This window comes from Eublepharis macularius, chromosome 5, assembly GCF_028583425.1.
Source record: "Eublepharis macularius isolate TG4126 chromosome 5, MPM_Emac_v1.0, whole genome shotgun sequence".
NCBI classification, from domain to species: domain Eukaryota; kingdom Metazoa; phylum Chordata; class Lepidosauria; order Squamata; family Eublepharidae; genus Eublepharis; species Eublepharis macularius.
In genome coordinates this window covers 172,895,849-172,918,358 of record NC_072794.1, presented here as the reverse complement: position 1 = coordinate 172,918,358, position 22,510 = coordinate 172,895,849, and the positions used below count along the sequence as shown (strand labels likewise).

General features: G+C 50.4%; 1 protein-coding gene across 2 annotated transcripts; it reads left to right on the top strand.

Annotated features, from left to right (window-relative positions):
* The first annotated feature begins 563 nt into the window (after positions 1 to 563).
* On the top strand, positions 564 to 20,261 carry CDK5RAP1 (CDK5 regulatory subunit associated protein 1). Of its 2 annotated transcripts, none has more exons than XM_054980563.1 (14): positions 564 to 613; positions 2,370 to 2,707; positions 3,478 to 3,581; positions 5,194 to 5,228; positions 7,241 to 7,341; positions 8,410 to 8,620; positions 9,510 to 9,630; positions 11,641 to 11,871; positions 11,953 to 12,050; positions 12,582 to 12,637; positions 14,072 to 14,202; positions 15,849 to 15,998; positions 18,126 to 18,266; positions 19,433 to 20,261. In XM_054980563.1, exons 2-14 carry the CDS (start codon positions 2,395 to 2,397, stop codon positions 19,511 to 19,513), a joined length of 1,773 nt encoding a protein of 590 aa, XP_054836538.1. In that variant the 5' UTR covers positions 564 to 613; positions 2,370 to 2,394; the 3' UTR covers positions 19,514 to 20,261. The 2 variants fall into 2 exon arrangements, with proteins under 2 accessions (XP_054836538.1, XP_054836537.1); XM_054980562.1 differs by having other exon boundaries at positions 572 to 644.
* Positions 20,262 to 22,510: the final 2,249 nt, after the last annotated feature.

The following is a 22,510-nucleotide window of genomic DNA, read 5'->3' as shown; positions in this document are numbered from 1 at the left end:
AGGCTGGGTTGGCAGTCGGTTCCTCGCATGCCTCATTCCTGTCTCCTTATTGCAACCTGCCGCTTTCCCCTTAGGCTCCCCACAACCTTGATGCACGGTCATTGCACTGCACTGGTTCATGGGGTCGCTCTATCGTTCCTCTCCCCATCCCTGGCAGGGCTGCTTCGCGCCAGTGTCCACAGAGGCAGCTGTTCAGCAGGTGAAGCTCCCCTTTCACGCCTTGCCAAGCTGTACCTGCTGGATTTCTGCCTGTTGGGGGGGGGCGCGGAAAAGGCCCTGCTAGGTCTCAGCGTTGCCAGGTGGAAACTCCTCCCGCCGCTTCGAAAGAATTCTAAGAATTCCGTTTGCAAAGAAAGGCAAAAAGCTGCCGGCGGAGAATGGAACGCTTTAGCGGGGGAACCCAGAGCGAGGGGAGCGGTTTCCTGGAGGGACACTTTCATTATTGCACCAAGAGCAGCTGGAGGAGTCCACGTGGGTGGCTGGCGCCGGGGAAAGCGAAGAGCCAGATGGGCGTGCTGCGCCTGCGCAGAAGGGCGGCCTGGGGAAGGCGCTTCCTAGGCAGGCGGGCGCGCTGAGTTGACCTTGCGCGCTCCTCTCCGGCCCCTCCTGGCAGGTAAAGCGGGCGGCCTGTTACCAACCTCCAGGTAGGGCCTGGAGAGCTCTCGGAACGACAACTGAGCTCCAGACTGCAAAGATCTTTTCCCCTGGAGAAATGGCTGCTTTGGAGGGTGGGCTCTATGGCCCCATACCCTACTGAGGTCCCTCCCCTTCCCAGGCTCTGACCCCAAGTCTCCCGGAATTTCCTAATCCAGAGCTGGCAGTTTACCCCAGGCAGGCAGGTTTGTGCCTGCACAGCCCGGCGCAGGGGGTGGGGGTGGGTGGGGGGCACCACCAGCCGGCTTCCTGCTTGCCACGCAGCCCCTTGGCAAACCTCTTGCACGCGGGCTGCGGTGCACTGGGACGTCGCCTTGATCCCCTTCCTGGCGGCTGGCGCTGCTTCTGCCATGGCAGTGTTGGGCTCTCAGTGGCAAATCCTGGGTTCTGTGTGTTGCTGAGTGCCACACGGTCGTTGCACAGGACCCAGGACAAACATTCTTCAAGCGCAAGAGCACAGTGCTGTAAGGTGCAGGGGGAAGTAGGTTTTAGCTTCACTCACCTGTTTATCTTAAAAGCTAGGGGAAACTCACATGCCATACTCCTCTTTTGCCGATTTAAAAACGACAGCGGCAGAACAAAAATAAAGTTTGAATGTGCTCGGTGTCTTGTTTAAAGTGGGTGGTTATACATGCAGAGGGTTTACATGAGCAATGATAGTACATCTGCACATCGCCCAGCTATGGATTTATGAGAGAGGATGCTGGACTGGATAGACCACCGGTCGGATCCAGCAGCGCTCTACTTATCTCTGGCGGCAGGTGACGAGAAAGAGCTGCCTGTGCTGGAAATGTTGACAGGCAGGGCTGAGATCAAAGGACTCAGGATTTGGCTCAGTGGCCAAGTGCTCGCTTCGCATGCAGATGGCCCCTGGCTTGATTCCCATCCTCTCCAGTTACTTTGGGAAGGGGAAGGAACTTCCCTTGTCCCAGATCTCTGAGACTTACGGTCAGTTGGACAAAGTGGTCAGATAAGAAGTGAATTGATGCAGAAGTCACTTAGCAGGTTGCCTTAATTTAAGCACGAGGTGAACCAGGAATTGGGACTCTCTGGCTGTGCCATGAGCGGAGGGGCAGTGCTCAGCTGGCTGGCCTTCTGTGCTGTTGGAAGCCCTGCCGGGCAGTACACTTTGGCGGGAATCTCCTCCCATCATGATTGCATGTAGTAAAATACAGCCTCCTCCTAGCTACTGGGTTTTTCAGTTCTTCCCTTTGGGATATGCAGCCTTCCTGTATGAAAGAGATGCCTCAGAAAGGATTTCTCACCTAGGAAGTCACCAGCATGGGCTGGTGCATGATGTACATGCTCACAGTCACATGGGTCTGCTGGATTTTCTTGCCCACCCCTTTGTCATCTCCTGCATGTTTGGTACGCTCCCTGAGGCAGGGGCTCGTCTGGTTTTTTTTAAATGGTGCTCTATAAAAATCCCTCCTTGTGACAGCCACACCTGACTGTTTCTTTATCCCTCAGCAGCATACAGTTGCTGCGAAACTGCCCTTGCTTGCTCCTTTTTTTATCCTGCCATTCCTTCCAAGGAGCTCGGGGTATATGGTTCTGCTCTGGTTACTTTTCACCTCGACACACGTGTGCTTGTAATCTGGGTCTCAGTTGTGTCAGCCTTCTCACGCTCATGTCCCTTCCATGTACAAAATGTGTCGTGCTTGATGTGTCTTTTGCAAAAGGCGGCTAACGTTGCTGACCTGTGGCTGTTCCAGGAACTGCGAACTGCTTATATGGAAGATGCAGCCCTTGCAACATGTTCTGGGGGGCACCAGGTTGCTGCGTCAGAGGCCTGCCTGCTGGACCTTGCGATCGGTGCCCCGAGCCTGGAGTGCCACCTGCAGTCCAGATTCTGGGCCACACCCAAGAGAGACAAAGCACATGGGAGGAGGCCTGGAAGCCTTCCGTGCCAAGCTAGCAGCGGGGCCAACCATGCAGCATTTTCTACAAGATGTTGCCCCTGTGCAGGAAAGTCGCTGTTTGCCAGATGACGCAAAGGAGGACTCGGATCACTACCTCGGTTCTGGTGCCTTGGCTGAGACAACAAGAAAAGGTTTGTGTTGCTGCCCTGCCCTATCCTGGGCCGTAACGTCATTCCCCTTCCTTGAGCTGAGGCTTCTTATAGTGCTGGGAGCAGGAACTGCAGATTCTGGTTCTGCCGTTTGCATGGGGAGGAAGGAAGGCCCTAGAGGGGCGAGGGAGGTCACTGGAGCCCAGCATGGTCTCTGCCCACCTCTGGTCTTTTGAACTGCGGGCTGACTCTGGGCTCAGGCCCTGGATGTGTTTTCAATGCACCTGAGGTCAGCAATGGAGCACTTGAATTAGGAAAATAGAAAAGAGTCCAGTAGCACCTTTAAGACTAACCAACTTTACTGTAGCATAAGCTTTCGAGAATCACAGCTCTCTTTGTCAGAGGCTAGCTCCTCTGAATCTATGACCTTGAATTAGGAGTGGCATTTAGCATCTGCAGAGTTCATTTGCACTGTTAAGTGATCGCTGCAAAATCCACCCCTGAAATGAAAAGGAAATGTTTCTAAGGGCATGTTCCCTGTGCCATTGTGTGGCAACCTGACTGTAGTGAACTCCTTGGAAAAACACTGTTGCTTTAAGAAAATTTCAGGCACGGGATAAGGAGGGCTGTGGCATCTCCTTGCCTGGGGCTTTGGGGTCCGGTATCGCTAAGGGATGCTTTAGAGACGGAGCATCTTCTCGTCTTTGGTTAGAGGCCTCGCTTACAGTTCTCAAGTGTGGGTCTCAGAATGGGACTCTCAGCTGCTCAACTACCCACTTCTGGATTTTCTTACATCCTTTTCTCTGTTCCAGTGTATTTGGAGACTTATGGCTGTCAGATGAACGTCAACGATACGGAGATCGCCTGGTCTATCCTTCAGAGGAGCGGCTACCTGAGGACGAGCAGGCTGGAAGAGGTAAGATCGGCCCGGGTGGGGGGGTACGCACTGACTATTGCTAGGCTTTTCATGGAAGTCCTATGCAGTTGGACAAGGGGGGCTAGGGGGAGAGGCCTTCACCGTGTCATAGATGAGGCTGAGGCTATTACAGGTCGGCCCCGCTATCCTTTGTAGCTGCAGAGAGAGCAGATCTAGAGAGGCATCATGGGGCGTAGCTGTTTGGGACCGCAGAAGTTCTTAGGCCAGCCTTGCCTGTGTGGCCAAAACCGAGGGTCTGTCCACTAGAAACTCAGGGCAGTGTGTTTGCTGCATGGCAGTGAAGAAGCAGCTAGTCCTTCAGTGTGCCTCCCCACTTCTGTGCTCTGGCGCTCGGTCTGGCTGGAAGCTCCTACGCTGAAGCCAAGTGTGCACTCAGACTTCGTTGCGCGCTGCTGGGTCGTGTCAGTCCTGTGCAGCGTACAAAAGAATCCGCACATGGGAGCATTAGAAGAAAAAACAAACAGGAAAGCTTCAGCACCCCTTAAAATCAAGGAACGAGGCTTAAGGATGGGAAGGCAGAGCTGGGGCTGCTGCTGGACCGGCGACGTTGAGATGGTTCTGCATTTCTGTATCATCCAAGCTAGCAGAGCCATTTGGGTGGACTTCCGCAGTAAGCTTCTGCCATGGTAAGGAAAGCCCTTCCTCTGCCTGCTGCGGGGTCGTCGCTTCCCTTGGGATGTGGTTCACTCCCTACCCTCTAGATACCTTGTCCCCGTTTCGCAGGGGCTCGCCCCTCATTTTCAGCGCACCGATAGCACGCCACTGCTGCTTGCATAAATGTGCTTCTTTTTGCTACTTAGCCTCCTATGGGCGCAGCATTGAAATCACGAAAGGGAGATTGGCAGCTGTTTTGTTTGCTTACAGATTATGGCATTTGGGAAAACGCACTTTGGCCTTGTGTTTTCTAAGCCTTTACTGCGTGCTCCTTGAGGACAAGAAACTTGATTTTTTTTCCTTTTGAGATAGAATTTTGGGAGTTGCAGGATTGCAAGAAGAGTCTTCAGGCCAGACACTGACTTTATTACATCAAATGTCATCTGCCTGCCCTACCCCATAACATCTTGGGTGATGGGGTGTGTTGTGAACATGGGTAGCCATCTTGGGTAGCCTGGTTGGAACTTGATAATGTGACTGTTTTTATTTCTATGTATTGTATTTTAAATTGTTTTATTGTTACTATATTGTTGTAACCAGCCCTGAGCCTGCTTGTGAGGAGGGCGGGTAAAAATCAAATTAAATTATATCCAGGTCTCATGTCAGAGCATCGGGTCTCATTGAAAAACAAAAGGCACCCCCTCCCACTCCTGTCTAGCTGTAGAAATCAAACTCAAGAGTTCAGTAGCAGCTATAAGACTAACAAAATTTGTGGTACGGTGTGAGCTTTCATGAGTCACAGTTCACTTCTTCAGATACTTCTGTATGAGCTGTGATTCATGAAAGCTTATACTCTGCCACAAATTTTGTTAGTCTTATCGGTGCTACTGGACTCTTGCTCTTTTCTGCTGCTACAGACAGACTGACACGGCGACCCATCTTGATCTAAATCGAAATCAGAAACTCTTCATTTCCACCCATCTTTTCCTTCCATTAGGCTGACGTGATCCTACTTGTCACATGTTCCATCAGGTCAGATTCTTTTTATTTCTAAATTGCTTTGGTCTTCGTAGTGGTGCCAACAGAGCTGCGTGGGTGGGTGGCAAACAATCTGTTTATGTGCTTGGGATAATTAAACATTCCCTTATGTTTAAAAAAAAATGGAGGTGTGCCACAACTCAAAAATAGCGTGTTGGATAGCAGTCTTATTTAAAATATTTTTTTAAAAATGCATTGATATATAAAAATAAAATAATAGGTAAAAAGAAGCCCAAAATAGCAGCAGTTATACATATCAAGAAGTGGCAGTGAAAGAAATGAAGAGGGACTCGGTACCCAGAGCCTGCCAGAAAGCCTCTAGCTCCCTGGCCTGTGCTCTGAACACATGAAGGTGGGGGGAGCGGCTGAGAACTCCCCAAATTCTCCATCCCCAGATGGTTAATATGTTGGGGGGGGCGGGACAGGCATGGTACTGGTTTGGAATATTTGGGTCTGTTCTGTGAATGGTGGAACCTTCCCCTGATGCAAAAGAACCAGAGGAAAATGCGCTCTCTGTGTAAGATCCATTGATCTATCATGGCATCTTGTTCCTTCCTAAAGTACAAAAAAGGGGAAGTACCCCACCAACCAGAGATATAGCGTGTATGGGGTCTCAAAATATAGATGAACCAGTCATAAGCATTATCATTTATAGAATATAATGTAACCAGTGCATACAGTGAACAGATATTCCGCATGTATAGACAATGGTGGAAGACAGACGTGGATTTATGGCCATCATTTCAGCTTTTGCCTCTGAAGAACTCGCTAGATTCCCTTGGTTGGGGTGAGTAAGTTTAGTTGAATAATACTTTTTACGCTCTTGGAAAAAGTTCTGGATACGAAACGAGTTAAGTGGCTGGCTTCTCGTCAGGCAGGGAGGGGATCTCTGCACCCCCAGTTTGCCTTCGCCGACTTGGGAATAGAAAATAAGAAAATTAACTTTATATTGGAGATTTATATTGGAGATTTTGTTGCACTTGTCACGTTAAGACTCTCATCCCGGCGTTTCTACAAGAGAAAGAAGAATTTATCTATGGACTGTTAACTTTCTGTGGGCTGTTGACTTTGTGTAACGGCTGTATATGTTTACTTATGAGGTTGCATTTGTATGTATTGCATTTAATGTATTTATTGGACTCACTGGAAAGATACGTGTCTGTACTGTATTTATTGAGGTCTATGCATGTGGAATATCTGTTCACTGTATGCACTGGTCACTTTATATTCTAGAAATAGGTTTATGACTGGTTCATCTATATTTTGAGACCTTATATATGCTATATCTCTAGTTGGTGGGGTACTTCACCTTCTTTGTATTTCCTCAGAGGAGTCTCTCTTTTTGCTTGTTCCTTCCTGAAGTGCAGCTGACTTGTCTTGTACTGATGAAATAACAACAACAACAACATAATTTGATTTATATACCACCCTTCAGGATGACTTAACACCCACTTAAAGCAGTTTACAAAGTATGCCATTATTATCCCAACAACAATAATTACCCTGTGAGGTGGGCGGGGCTGAGAGAGCTCTGAGAGAGCCATGACTGACCCAAGATCACCCAGCTGGCTTCAAGTGGAGGAGTGGGGAATCAAACCCGGCTCTCCAGGTTAGAGTCCCGCGCTCTTAACCACTACACCAAACTGGCTCTCACTGCTGAGCTTTGAGCTGAAAAGCTCCTCACTCAAATTTTGCCCCCGCCATCAGCTCCACTGCAAACCTCTCAGCCTTCACCACCAGTTAGGGAATAGGAGCACTGGCCTACCATGCAGGCTTGTTGTGAGATGTCTTAAAAGTGCTTTGAGCATTGAGGAAAATGGCTACCTAAATTTGAAGAATTGTGGTTGTTCCCAGCTTTAAATGTTCAGCAGTCCTAGGTTCTTTGATGTCAGGGCATTGACAGCAGCTAATATATTTGGCGGGGTTGGCATTTGGGGAATGTTTTTCCAGAATAAGGGATGCCAGGTGCTTAGCAATTCTCCAAAGCTCTTATCGCTTCTTCTCAGGGAGAAGGCTGAGAGGACCATCTGGAACCGCCTGCGTCACCTCAGAGCTCTGAAGTCCAAGCGGTCTTCCTCCCAGGTCCCTCTACGCATCGGGATTTTGGGTAAAAGAGATGTGAGGGGAGGAAGAGCTCCTGTTGTGGTCTTGGGGCAGGTGTGGAGATGGCTTAAGGCAAGTCAGGTAGGGACCCTGTCCCCTGTGGGACACAGATTCTACTTCGTTTTAGTGACCTGGACATTGGGTCTGATTCAATAAAAGAAGCCGCAGCCTTCGGTTTGCAAGACCCGAGAAAGTCTTTCAGCGATGGGACATTTGGGAGATTGTCAATTCACAGGGTTGCCATAAGCTCGAAGCGACTTGACAGCACATGACACACACGCACATTGGGATCAAGGAGTGCCGTTTGTTCTAGATCTTTTCACATCTTGGAGCCAGACTATTCCAAAAGGATAGTTTAGGTGGGTAACTGTTTGGTCTGCAGTAAACTGGATTTGAGTCCAGTGGCTCCTTAAAGAACCAACAAGATTTTCAGAGTGTAAACTTCTGAGAGTCAGAAGTCTCAGATAAGGGCCTGAAGAAGAGACTTCTGACTCTTGAAAGCTTACACTTCAAAAATCTTATTGGTTTCCAAAAGAGACCAACAAAAATCTTTGTTTGCAGGGATCTTCTGTGGGGAACTGTCTAAGTGGTCTCTCCCATTTGTAGCCTGAAGAAGTGCAGTCCGCTTGACCACCTTGTTCTTCTTGCATGTGCAGACCCTGCCTCAGCTGCGAGTCGTCAAGGGACGTAGGTGGCATGCAGACTCGGACATGAAATCCTCCTGGAAGCGTTTTGTTTCCTAGCCCCAGTGTCCCAACCCGCCTCTTCTGTCTGAGCAGGCCTGATTTCTTATCAGCAGGAGTTGAGTCCAGTGGCCCCGTAGAGACTAGCAAGATTTTCAGAGTGCAAGCTTTTGAGAGTCACAGCTCCCTTCTTCAGACACGAGTACAAATGGAGATCCTTGAGCCTTTTTTCCCTGCCAGAGGTGGGTGGGGTGTTCCAAAGGAGGGCATCAGGATGTAAAGGTACAGCGAAGCTTCATTACAGCAGCAATGAGCATCTGTAGTGAGAGGAGGATCCGTAGCCTCCGTTCCGTTTCTTCACCCCACTGCCTGTCCTCCATCACCTGCAGGCTGCATGGCGGAGAGGCTGAAGGAGAAGATCCTGGAGCAGGAGAAGATGGTGGACGTGGTGGCCGGCCCGGACGCTTACCGTGACCTCCCCCGGCTCCTGGCGGTGGCCGAATCTGGCCAGCAAGCGGCCAATGTCCTGCTGTCCCTGGATGAAACCTATGCAGACGTCCTGCCTGTGCAGACCAGCTCCAGCTCCACGGCAGCGTTTGTGTAAGAGCAAAATGGATGCGTTGCTCCGTTGAGAGGGCTCCGGAGCTGTAGGATGGGACGCTCTGGAGGACCGGAAGGTCCTAAGAAGTTGCATCTAGTCAGTTAATCTTGGGGTGTGTGTGTGTGTGTGTGTGTACGTGTACGTGTACGTGTACGTGTACATTGGCCTAATTCACAAGGTTGTTATGAAAACAAAATGGAGTAGAGCGCTCTGTGCCTCTCTGGATGGAAGACAAGCTAAAGTGTGATCAGCGGAAGGCACTGGGTTGGTTCTGTGAGAGTGGCGTGGATGGGCCTCGCATCTTGTGCCCTGAAAGCAAATGCTGCTATTCAGTCCCCAAACCGCTTCCACCGCTCCTCGTACTTGCGGTCCTTTTTCACCCTGCAGCCGTCCTTCGAGGGGTGAAACTGCACCAGCGGTTCCAGGACCGCTTTTTTTAAACGTTCTTTTTGTGATTCGTGAGCTCTCCAGAGATAGCTGCCAGCTCTCATTGGTTTCTAGTACAACTTGAAAAATATATGGTGCACTTTGAAGGCTTGGCTGAGGCTTCTTGTCCCACCTGGAACGCTACAGTTCCCTTTCAAGCAATGCTTTTTATCTCCCACCATCCCTGTGGGGAGGGGAGAGATCAGCCAAGTGCTGTGAATCAGGGCGTATGGGGTGCGGGATGTGACCAAATGACCAACCTTGCATCATTCATAGTGGCTGGTTTGGGGCTGTGCACATCTTTTCTTGGGTCTAGCAGTTAGGAGGGGGGTGTTCTTGGCAGGCTGCCTGCTGCTGCATGTCCCAGTCGCTGGGGAGGGGCCAGAGCCCCTCCTCCCCAGCAGAGCTTTCAAGCCCACCTCTTCAGCCCCCGACTCCTTTTTCTGTTGTCTGCTCCCCCAGGTCCATTATGCGCGGATGCGATAACATGTGCAGCTATTGCATCGTGCCGTTCACCCGCGGCCGTGAGCGGAGTCGGCCAGTTGCTTCCATCCTCCAGGAAGTGCAGCTGCTGTCGGATCAGGTGATGTAGACTTTCTTTGTTCTTACCCACCACCCGTAGGCAAGTCTGGGGCTGGGCGCTTTGCAGAAGGCCATCTCACCAGGCCGTCTCAACTATAAACAGTTGATACTTTTAAAGTACATTAGTATTCCTTAGGATCACTCAAAAAGTTCATAGGATCCAACTTCAAGTATAGGTCCACGTACATGCAGGTTGGAATTTATACCATCTAATGGGCAGACCGGTTCATTTGGGGGGTCCCGTTTGAAGGTCTTTTTCAAAGATGGTTATCTATACTTGCTGGACCTGTACTTGAAGATTGATCCTATGAACTTTTTGAGTGATCTTAAGGAATACTAATGGACTTTAAAAATATCAGCTGTTTATAGGTAGTATCACCATAGCTTTGCACTAGCACTTTATGGCATAGGTCTGTGTGTGAAGACGGTGTGTATTGATATACATTGAATGGCAAATTGAACTATGCAATGACAATATTTTTGCAATTGTTATAAGCAGGGCTTTTTTCCAGGGGGAGCGCGGTGGAACGGAGTTCTGGAACCTTTTGAAAATGGTCACATGGCTGGTGGCCCCACCCCTGATCTCCAGACAGAGGGGAGTTGAGATTGCCTTCCACGCCATGGCACGGAGGGCAATCTCAACTCCCCTCTGTCTGGAGATCAGGGGGCGGGGCCACCAGCCATGTGACCATTTTTGCCGAGGGCGATTTAAACTTTTAAAAACTCCCCCGTTGTTCCAGCTGACCCAAAGTGACGTCATCGGCCCTGGGAGCATGCGTGCACTTTGCGCGTGCACATGTGGTACCAGGGGCACCACCTCCCACCAAGAGTTGCCCCCTGCGCTGGCAACCCATTGAGTTCCACCGCCTCTTTTCCCAGAAAAAAAGCCCTGGTTATTTTGTTAGGTTGTCACGATTATTGTTCTCTGTTGCTTTCCCATTTGCTTGGCAGACAGGCCTTCCAGCCCATTGAGCTTAGCTTCCATTCTCGGTCCTGTCCCCCCTGCTTGTCCCCCATCAGTGAGATACCAAGGAGGGCATAACTGACCAGCTGGACGGGAGGCGAGGCACTGAGCTGCTGCCCAGCAGGCTACTGCAGCAGAGAGAAGTCTGCCTTTCAGTGCTTCCTGAGCCACATTTATCTGCCCACGAGAAAGTACCTCTGGCGGATGCGTTCTGCTGGGCCAAGCCAGAGCTCTGATTTAAGTGAAATGTGGCCAGCATCTTTCCTGCTTTTGGGCAGTGCCTGCCTTTAAAACAGAAAAAGGATAAAATACCCGATGTATTGTCGAAGGCTTTCACGGCCGGAGAACGATGGTTGTTGGGGGTTTTCCGGGCTGTATTGCCGTGGTCTTGGAGACCAAGACCACGGCAATACAGCCCGGAAAACCCCCAACAACCATCGATAAAATATCCGATGTTAAGTTTTACACAAGTTCATGCGCTGTCTTCTGCGTCGTCAGAACAACCCCGCAGGGTTTTCGGTTCCCCTTTTGTGGTTAGGAAACAGATGCAGAGAGCAGGTGACTCACCCACACCGTGAGCCTGTGCGATTCTGCATTTCTCAGTCCCAGTGTAATGCTGGTGTCTGAATCTTTGGGTCTGTGAAAAAGTCCATGTGTGTGCATGCACAGGCACGCACGCACACAAAAAGCATCCTATGGCCTGTGGCGTGCTGGCGTTCTACAACTACAGAGAAACGCCAGTGTTGACAGAGCTGACAATACTTGGAGAGTCTTTGCAGGTGTGCACTCTCATTTCTTTGATGCCACAGTTAATGACACAGTTGTTGCTTGGCTGCTTTTGCTGGTTTTTGTTCTTGAAGTATTACAAACTCTGCCAAGTTTGTATTCATGAGACTTCAGTGGCCTATGGGCTAATGCCACTATCAGCTGTCATTTTCCCCATGGCTTTCAGTTCTCCAACAAAGCGTGTCCCCCCCCCCCCCCCGGTCCTCCTTACTTTCCTTCAGCTGTGTCTCTCTGGACCAACCAGCCTTCTTCCCCTCGCAGGGCGTAAAGGAGGTGACCCTCTTGGGTCAGAATGTCAATAGCTACCGAGACACCTCTGAGGTCCAGTTCCTATCAGCAGCGCCTGCCCCCCTGAGCCGCGGCTTCAGCACCGTCTACAAAACCAAACAGGGCGGCTTGCGCTTTGCAGGCCTTTTGGACCGAGTGTCCCTGGTCGACCCCGAAATGAGGATCCGCTTCACTTCCCCGCACCCCAAAGACTTCCCAGACGAGGTGGGTTACTCCCAGGGCCAGCAGTTCTGGCTTTGACCATTGGGGTTTCCTCCACGTGAACGGCGTCTCTTTTCCTGGCAGGTCTTCCAGCTCATGCGGGAAAGGCACAACGTTTGCAGGCAGCTCCATGTCCCTGCCCAGAGTGGCAGCTCTCGTGTCCTGGAGGCCATGAGGAGAGGGTAAGCAAGAGGCAGAGCCCGGCTGGCTGCTTGAAGGTCATGGGACCTGGCCTGCCTGGTTTTTATGAAGGGAGGGCGTAAACAAAACGGTTTTCAAGTTATAAGAAGGTAGAGGTATTGCACATCTTGTTGCTACTTTCCCCTCTGTTAAAACATGTAGTAGTCAAGCATGTAGAGCCTGTATGGTGTAATATACAGTCTTCAAGGAGCGGCTGGATGAATACTTGTCGGGGATGCTTTAGGCTGTTCCTGCTTTGGGCGGGGAGTTGGACTAGATGGGCTATAACTCTAGGATGGTCTTCCAGCTCTAGGATTCTTTGATCCGAGTTAAAATCCCCCTTCGCTGGGTGACCTTTGCCCACTCTTACTCAGCCTTTCCTACCTGACAGAGCTGTTGTGAAGATTGAATGGGGAAGGGGGAACCTTGGAGGAATGGAGGGATAAAAATGTACTAGAAGGTCTTTGTGTCCATGCTTCTGTGGACACCCGTGTTTCGGCATCTGTGCTGCAGACTCGGCCTTTGCCTTCCAGATACTCCCGAGAGGCTTACCTGGAGCTGGTGCACCACATCCGGGCCTCCCTGCCAGGTAGGCACCTCCTCTGCTCCCCCTTTGATAGACTTAAGGCCCAGGGCTGAGGCTGAAATGAACCAAGGCTTTTTTACAAAGAAAAGAACGTCGAAGGTTAAAGACTTTTGGCCCCTCTGTCTTGTGGCCGGGTCATCCCTTGGAGCTCTTTTTCAGCCCCGTACTGGATTCTGAGACATCAGCCACTTTTTTGCTGTGGCTTAGAAACTTAGATGTTGGAGGGTATATTGAGCCAGGGCAGTTCTCAGTTGGAGAACTTTGCCTCAGGAAAGCCTTTAATTGAAGCTGCACAGGGCTCATTTCGAGGGGGAACGCGCGGGAACGCAGTTCTGGCAGTTCCCCAAAGAGGTCACATGTCAGGTGGCCCCACCCACCTGACTCTCGGCCATTTTGGGCCTGTTTCAGCCTGGATTGGGGCCGAAACAGCCGGGATCGGGTCTCTGATGGGTGGTAGATCACTCTCCCGCTCAGCAGTGGCCCGATCCTGACCGTTTTGTGCCCCTTTTCGGCCATTTTCAGCCCCTTTTTGCCATTTTGGGCCCAATTTTGGCCCTGAATAGCCAGGATTGGGTCCAAAACAGCCAGGCTAAGTGATGTCCGGGGGTGTGGCATATGCAAATCAGTTATGCTAATGACACATTTCTGGTGCTCTCAAGGGGCGTGGCATATGCTAATGAGCTATGCTAATGAGTTCCTCCAGCTCTTTTTCTACGAAATGACCCCTGAAGCTGCAGCTGGGGACTGAACCCCCGGCCCCTTTCACGTGCATAACAGCCGCTCTACCTCTGAGCCACGGTTTTCATGGGTGCATGAGCCCAAAGAGTTTGCGCAAGAGTTTTTATCCATGAGAGAAATCACAGGGGCTGGTAGTAATGATAACAGCAGTGACAGTGCTGGTCAAATCATTAGCCCCTAATGCGTAAGCCCTGGTTTGGGGGGATGCTGGCTGGGCCCCCTTTTGGGACTTGTAGCTACATGGCATGGGCAGCTGCTCTGCGTGGGTTTCAGGGAGACACGGCGCAAGCAGGAAATCATGATAGGAGAAGCGCTTTTGCCTTACCAGCCTCGCATTTAAATTACAGCAAAAGAAATGCAAGGAAGGATTTGGGGATTGTTATTTTATTTGGATATTTAACTGTGTAAGTTTTTATTTTTGTATGGCAAGCCGCCTTGAGCCACATGGAAATGTTTATTAAAGTGTTTTAATAACTTAATATATTAAACTAATTAATGTATATTCGTTTACTGATTTAATTTATTAAAATGTTTTAACAAACAAAGAAGCAGATGTCAAGCTAACAAGGAATAACGGCAGCGAATAAATAGCCACGCCAGGACCCGTTCCTTTGGCTTTCTGGAGTCAGTTTTCCAGCCCCTCCCTGCTTTCCTTTCCTGGGTCAGGATTCGCACGGAGGTGTCTGTTTTGTGTGGCAGGTGTCAGCCTCAGCAGTGATTTCATCGCTGGTTTCTGCGGAGAGACGGAAGCCGACCATCAGCAGACGGTGTCCCTCCTGCGCCAGGCCCGCTACAACGCAGCCTTCATCTTCGCCTACAGCATGCGGCAGGTGAGAGCCCGATCCATACGAAGTCCTGGGCAGCCAGTGGTTCTGGACACTGCAAGCAGGGAGGAAGGTTTGGCGGTTGCCTCCTTGGCATTTATCAGTTGCAGAACTGGTTAACCTGGTCTCGTTAACTGGTACAGAATAAAGCCGTGTCTACTAAACTTGTGCATGCAGCTTTGCTTCTTCTTTTTTTCTAATTTTTATTATTAATTCCCGAAGGGACATTTTCATGATTGGGATTTTTTATTATATTGTTCTGTTGTTTCTTTCGTTGCTGTTTCATTTTTATAACTGGTTTCAGTGGAAGATACTTCCGTCCCTTTTCTCACCTGCCTTCATGGTTTTCCATCCAAAACTCGGAGTGATTGTAGTATTTCCTGAGGACAGCTACATCGGCCTATTTCAGACAGATAGAATAAAGCTCTTCCTGCTTTTGAGCCAATGGAAGACCCCCGAGTTTAACATTAAAGTCTGCGGGAGAATTGATAGGAAAGATTCCATAGAGTAAAGCCGGCAGCCCTGCAGCCACGTAGCTGAACAACAGCAGCACAAGCAAGAGACAGACTGGCAAGGCAAGAGTATTGGGCGGTACAAGAAGGTAGCAGCAGAAGGTAGCAGAAGGACTTTGAGCTAGATTTGCTTCGATGGGCAGCAAGGTTTCGAGAGCAAGAGGCAAGCAGGTGAGGGCAGACAGCGAGGAGAAAACGTGGCACAGAAGGGCACGCATTGGGAGGAGAGAGGAAGGTGAAGTCCCACCCGATACCCTTCAGGACTGGAGTGTCTCTCACATGTATGTCGTCCGAGTGGCTACAGCTTGCAGTCAGATGACGAGTCTGGAGTTCCCCCCAACCCTGTGAAGAACGTTTGGCCTCTCTGTGCCCTTATTAGGAAAATGCTGCCTTTGAAAAGTGACCAAAGTAAATCACGGCGCGTGCGCGTTTTCATTATAGGCTGTTTAGACGGGGAATTTATTTCATTTTCATAATTACTGTAATCAGTAACAAAAGAAATCCACAAGTCTGATGTCTGCCTGATAGCTTTAAACTTGTTTCCGGCCTATTTTAACTGTCCTCAGAGGAGAGCGATGAAGATGGCCAAGGAGGGTCTGAAAAACCCGGCCTCTGAGCGGTGGTTGGACCGTGCGTGTCCAGCCTGGGCAAGAGACGGCCAAGAGGCTTCGAGCTCTTGCACTGCCTCAGGTGCTGTCCTGTGGAAGAGGGCAGGGAGTTGTTCTTTGCTGCTACAGAGGGCAAAACCAGATATTATAATAATGATAATGATAATCGATTTATATACCACCCTTCAGGACAACCAAGTAGAGGATTAAGTTAACCATTACCGAGAATTCTTGCTAACAATAGTTAAGTGGATCTCCTACAGCTATGATTCCCCGAGTCCTCAGTTGAAGTCGTCAACACTCTTAAACCAGTTTCAAAGCTGTTGTATAATGCATGTTTTTCTTTAGATTTTTTTCTTTCTTTTTTTGAACTCTGAATCTCTGGGAATTTGGGGCTTTGAGTTTGAATTTGTGTAATGTTATTCTGCTAATGCCAAAGGCTCACAGCCCTGTCTAGAGAGTGCAGAAAGAAGGGGGAGGATCCACTTGGGGGTAGGCTTTGCTTCTGGTTCATGGGCAATTTCTCCCCTAGAAAACCCGGGCATTTCACCGGCTGCAGGACGACGTGCCATCGGAAGTGAAGCTCCGGCGGCTGAAAGAGCTCATGGCCGTGTTCCGAGAAGAGGCTGCTGTGGCCAATGCTGCCACTGTGGGTCGTGCACAGGTGGTCTTGGTGGAGGGCGTAAGTATGGCATTGAACGCAGAAAGCCACCTTAAAACTAGTAAACTAGTAGAGAGTCCAGTAGCACCTTTCAAACTAACCAACTTTATTGTAGCACAAGCTTTCGAGAGCCACAGCTCTCTTCCTCAGAGAGAACATGCATCTGACGAAGAGAGCTATGGCTCTCGAAAGCTTGTGCTACAATAAAGTTGGTTAGTCTGAAAGGTGCTACTGGACTCTACTATTTTGCTACCACAGACTAACATGGCTAATTCCTCTAGATCACTTCACACCAGTGTGTCCCTCTAGCTTAGTGTTGCCTCACTCTGATCAGTGGGGCTCCGCAGGATCTCGGGCAGTGAAAGGTCTTCCCGGCACCTGAGATCCTTTATAGGAGATGGCAGAGATTGACCCTTGGGACCTGCAGTATGTGTGCGGCATGGCCTCTGCCACTGAGCCAGGGGCCCTTCCCTATAAATGGCACACCTGTATACCAAGGAGCTGGAAGGTGGAGCGATGCTGCTAAGAGCTTTCTTGTCCTTGCTGCTTCAAATGACCAGTGAAGTTGCAGCAGGAGCAGTTGCATTTCTTCATTTCTTCCCCCTCCCTTTCTTTACTTCTCTGCTTTTCCAAAAGTGGGTCTGGGTTGAGAGAAAAGTTCCTGTGGCACTGGACCGCTGTGAGAGGCAAGCGTGAGTGAGTTCGCTGTGCCTGCTCGCCCCTATGGATGTTAAAGTCCAGCCCCGTCCAGAGAATCAGTTTGAATTTTCAGGGAGAGGTGCTGAAAAAAAGCGCCGCATATCCTGTTGCTCAGTGTCTTATACTGAGATCACTGCCGTTTTTCCAGCCCTGCACCCAAAGGCAATTTTTTGAAGACCAGGTGGGTGTTGCAGCTTTGCCTGCATCTCCAAGAGCTGCTGAGTGGCAGGTGGCAGACGACAAGGCTTCTTTTCACTCTCTCTGGCAAGCTTGTATCTTGCGTGCCTTGAAAACCTAAATCTGTATTTGCGTCTGAGCACTTAATGTGCATGTTTGTTTTCAGTTGCACTGATAGATGTTTTTTTTTTGAAGGGTGGGAATTGCAGAATTTGGGGCTGGGGATCTGAGAGCCAAGCTACAAGAGACAAATTACACGAGGAGGAGCACGTGAAGGGAGTCGCAATGTTAGCCGGGAAGCTGAGTTTTAAAAGAGATTGGAAGGCTGTCCGTTTCCTCTTTCTACAGAGCCAGGGAGATCACTCCTCAGAGAGTTTATTTATTTATTTATTTATTCGATTTATATTCAGCCCTCCCCACACCAGCAGGCTCAGGGTGGATTACCATATACAATTAAAACACATTAAATAATTAATACCAGTTAAAACCATAAAACCATCAAAGTTACACAGTTAAAAATACATATATATACATAATTATAATAGCACAGCAACCAACTGACCGACCTTCACCCATCTCTAAAGCATCATACTGGGGACTGTTTGCTAGATGGAGGTACTGCTAGTAGGGAAGGCATATTCTGCAATCTACTGACCAGGGGGCTCCGCCTAGCACCGCCCATATGCCTGGCGGAACAGCTCCGTCTTGCAGGCCCGGCGGAAGGATAACAAACCCTGCCGGGCCCTGGTCTCATTAGACAGAGCGTTTCACCAGGCTGGGGCAAGGATCGAGAAGGCCTTCTGCCTCCAAAGGCTCTGTCAGTTTCACCTCTCCTTCTAAGAGGCGAAAAGGAAAATAACAAACCCTCTGAGCAGCATCTCCCTGACTCTGGAGAGAGGGGAAAAATTGACAAAGCCTTCCAATCTCTCTTAAAACTCAGCTTCCCGGCTAACACTGCGACTCCCTTCACATGCTCCTCCTCGTGTGATTTGTCTCTTGTAGCTTAGCTCTTAGCCTTAGGCATGCACAAGAATGTAGGCTGGGGAGGGGGGGCCGGACCAGTGGTGTCCCACATCCACACCCTGTGAGAAGAAACCATGTCACTTCCCCTCCACCTGCGACCCACATGGTTCCTTTAGCTGCCAGACCGGCAAGGGGAGAAGCCTTGGTGAATCAGCTCCGGCTTCGCTGTCTTAAGAGACTGAGTGGCCCAGAACGACGCTGGATGTTCTCTGCTGGTCAGAAGCTGAGGCCTCCCCTTTGGTTTTCCAGCCCAGCAGGCGGTCCCCTTCAGACCTGTGTGGCAGGAACGACGGCAACATCAAGGTGATCTTCCCTGACGTAGAGATGGACGATGGCTCTGGGCGTGGATCCACGGTGAAAGCCCAGCCGGGAGACTATGTCCTGGTGAAGGTGATTCCCCTCTCGGTTCTTTGTTTGGGGAATGTTACGGAGGTCCTTGTCTGGGGATGGATTTTTATTGTGTCCAGGTGAAGCCTGACCAGTGCAGAATAGAAAGGAGCTGCTCCTCCCACGGTCATAACAGAAATGCAGAGCCAAGATCACAGGAGGTCATAGAATCACAGGGTTGGAAGGGACATGCAGGGTCATCTAGTCCAACCCCCTGCACCATGCAGGAAATTCACAACTACCTCCCCTTCCTCCCCCTCCCACACTAGCAGTGACCCCCCCCCCCCGCTCCATACCCAGAAGGTGGTAAAACAGTCTCAGGATCCCTACCCAAACTGGCCTGGGAAAATTGCTCCCTGACCCCAAAGTGGCGATTGGCATTACCATGAATATATATAAGAAGGGGCCACGAGAAATAAGCCCTGGCGTAACCCTTCCTGCCCTCCCTCTCATGATTTCACAGAATCAGCATTGCTGTCAGACGGCCTTCTAGCCTCTGCTTAAAAACCTCCGAAGAAGGAGAGCCCACCACCTCCCGAGGAAGCCTGTTCTGCTGAGGGACCGCTTGAAATGTCAGGGAGTTCTTCCTAATGTTTAGCTGAAAACTCTTTGGGTTTAATTTAAGGTCAGAATTCCACTCTCTTCTGCATTGGCCTGGCCTCTTCCGGAGTGCGGCCACCACTCTTTTAAAGAGGAGGTCAGCAAATTAGACCACATCTAGAAGAGGCCGACTAGGATGCTGAGGGGCCGGGAAATGAGACCTAATAAGGGAAGGTTGAAGGAGCTGGGCACGTTGTGGCTGGAGAAGAGAAGGCTAAGGGGAGACGTGATCAGCCCCTGAAAGCGTTGGAAAGGCTGTTGTGTTGCAGGGGGAGCAGACTGGCTCTCGCTTGCTCCGGGGGACTAGAACTAAGGGGTGGAGATCACAAGGGAGAGGACTTTGGCTAACTACTAGGAGAAGCCTCCTAGCTGTAAGAAGCTGTTCAGAGGTGCAAAGGGCTGGCTCCGGGAGAGGTGGACTCTGCTCTGCTGGAAGCCTTTAAGCAGAGCTTGGATGGGCATCCACTGCGGGGAGGAGAATATGCCCTGGAAACCCGGTTCTTCATTTCAGGGCAGTCCCTGCTTCTGGACCCCTGTTGACCTTTTTGTGCCATTGCTCCTCTTCTCAGATTTCCTCTGCGAGCTCCCAGACCCTGAAGGGCGCCCCCCTCCGTCGGACCACCCTGAGAGAATCTGCAGAATTCCGCTGAGGCTGTGCTCCGAGCGCCAGCATAAACCGCATCCAGAAGCAGTGAAGAACACTGGGGCCTGGCTGCCGGCGAGAGCTTCCCGGGCCGCTGAATTGCCTGCTGCCAGTGCTGCTCAGTTCCCTCACCTTGGGGGCTTTCCCTGTTCCTCCAGCCTTCTGCCTTCCTCGCAGCACTGCACACGTGTTTAATAGTGTGCAAGATCAAAAATAAAGCATCCGGTTGCAGATCACCAGTGGCTGAGTGGAGAGAAAAGGGCAGGGAGGTGCAGATAAAGAGGGTTGCCAGGAAGTAATTCACTGGCTGCTTGTGAGAGGTCGTGCTAAGTTTACTTATCATGGTGTACTAAGCTGAGTTACACCTTTATTAAACCAGTGACTTCAGAGGGAGTGCTTATACCCGACTTTTTTTTTAAAGTCCACTTTACGGTCGGTTGTGTCCCTGTGCACACTCTTCATTCCGTCTTTTCGTGTTCCACCCTCTTCCCCCTCTCCTGCCCCCTGCCAGCCCCCTGCACTGTGATTGGCTACTCTTTGTCTAACCAGCCACGCCCCCTCCCCTCCTTTCCATTCTTCTCCACTCCCTTCTTTCCTCTTAAATTTTTTAAATCCAGTGCAGGATCAACGGATTGCTGGTTTGAAAGCACAGGGGGGACTTCTCTTGTTATTCTTTTTGCTTTGGCATGAGTGGGAATATTAAATAGGGGTCTAAATATCTCGGTATCAAATAAAGATGTTAATAGTGACTTTTAGAGAGGTGTGAACGGCCACATCCAAACCGATCCCATGCCTTTCAGCTTGACTTCAGGGGAAGCGAGGAGTTATGTGTCCCCGGTGCAGAAGGGGCTTCAGCCTCTGCCCTGAGTTTGTTTGAATGGTGCATCAGAGACATTGTGCTTCCCAGCTGTGCATGAAACTGCTTCGCACGAGATCAGACATCAGTCCACTAAGGTCCGTCTTTTCTGCTCAAGCTGGCAGCGTCACTCCAGGGTCTCGGGCAGAGAAAGGTTTTTGCATCACCTGTTCCTTCGAAGTGGAGATGCTGGGAACAGAACTTGGAACTTTGTGTATGCAAAGCAGCACCTCTTCTGTTACCCAAAGTCTACCCTGGCCTCCAGGTGACCACACCCTTTGTATAATTCTCTTCATTCAGCCTGAGAACAAGGGCCGTGTCTGGGGAGTGCCCCCCGCCTAGCTACAAGATGAGGATTGGGGTCCAAGAGCTGGCAGTGGGCACAGGGGCTGTAATCCTGCAGATTTGAGGGAAGGCCTTGTTCCAGATCTTATTGCCAGAGGCTCAGTGCATAACCATAAGCAAGTCACTCCCAACTCTAAAACGGAAACACTGCCCTATCTCGTAAGGAGTATTCACAAACGGCACTTTGAGGCACGCCACAAATTCAGAGCAGGCTGTTTTTTCAAAAAGCAACAAGCAAGGAGCAATACCGAGACAACTTTGGACATCTAACTATTTATTTGCAAGAAACAGGGCAGCAGGGTTTGGACTGCAGAGATCTGCAAGCGGCTTTTCTGTCTCTTGGATGCCGCGTGTGCAAAGAGTTCGGTCTTCCTACAGGTTCTTAAATTAATTATGCACAGAATTCTACAATTCCCCAACCGCTCCTGCTCCCTTTTGAGGCTGCAGGCTGCAGAGCAACGCTCCGCCTGGTGTTTGCTGGCCCCGTCTCATATTTGAGGATAAGGAAGTGTTTAAAACGAAGCGCAGGGATGAACGAGCTCGGCCCGAATTGCTGTCTCTGCGGCCAGTTGGTTCTCCAGATCAGGCGGTCTCATGGATGTGCAGCGTGCCCTGCGTGAGAACAGAAAGACCGCGCTTGAAGCAAAAGGAAGGCTAGGGCAAGAGACAAGGGGAGCATTTCCTCTTTAGAGAATGGAAGCGCATGGCCATTGGGTAAAAGCTAATAAGCTACCAGCATGGGGGTGGGGGGAGAAGGGTGCCCCTCTGCAACACTCGCTCAATTTAATGCCCCCCCCCCAAGCCCTGCTATTTCCCCCAAAGTAAGTGGCACACACAAGGTAAGTATAGTTTTTGCAGTTGGGCATATAGCCGCTTTGGGGGAGCAATATGGAGCAAAGGGCTAACTCCTGCCCCAGTTCAGTCCCCTCCCCTGGCTGCTTTTAAAAATGGAAGAGAGCTCTGATCTGACTGCAGATTGCTCCCTGTCCCCTCTAATTTGGCCTGGGACTCTAGCAGGCCTAATAGTGGGGGATGGATCCTAGGAAGGCTGGAAGAGAGTCTTGGACAAGCTATGCCTCTTTAAATGGGTAAGTTTGCTTGGGTGGTGGCAGGAATCAAGATGGCAGATTTAGCATCTGATGAGGCTAAGGTAAAGCTCAGACTCCTCACGAGCCACGAACTGACATTCTGGGCGAGACACATTAGCTGTGAACCGAGATGATGGAAGAGCACCGCCAGTGGTTTGCTTGTACTCCTGCCGTCCAAGATTTGGCTTCCCAAATGAATGGGGCGCTTGTAACCAATCTCCCTTTGGGGCGGAGAGAAGGATGGGGCGGATTAAGAATCTTCTGTTCCATTTGGAGTCTTATTACCTGTGAGACAGCCACTGCTGCGTTATTGATGCGCTGCATGGTTGACGGGGCTGGCGCTCGGTCTCGGTACGTTCCTGAAAGAGACCGCGTGCAAGACATGAACCTTGAATGTCGGCATATTCAATGCAGTGGAATGCTAGCAGGTTGCTACCCTGTGAAATGTCCTGGGATATTCTGGTTCCCTTCTTTCTGCCTTGGCCACAGGCACAGGGAAACAAGCAAGCCAGGGCTCAGCCAGGACCTCCTTCCATTTGGAAGCCGTTCCAAACAGCATCCAAGCCAGGGCTCAGGTATCTTGGAGCTGGTGCCGAGACCTTCACATGCAGTGCGGAATAATCCGCGTTTGGCCCTCGCCCAATACTAGGCAAGGAGAGTCACGGTGGATACATTCACTTACGATTCAGTGCATTGAGGGTTTTCCTAACCACAG

Excerpts from the sequence above, each read along its gene's own strand:
- CDK5RAP1 (XM_054980563.1), top strand. The coding sequence starts at position 2,395 with ATGCAGCCCTTGCAACATGTTCTGGGGGGCACCAGGTTGCTGCGTCAG. Across the intron at positions 2,708-3,477 it reads GGCTGAGACAACAAGAAAAG|TGTATTTGGAGACTTATGGC; the intron begins GTTTGTGTTGCT and ends TCTCTGTTCCAG. Across the intron at positions 9,631-11,640 it reads TGCAGCTGCTGTCGGATCAG|GGCGTAAAGGAGGTGACCCT; the intron begins GTGATGTAGACT and ends TTCCCCTCGCAG.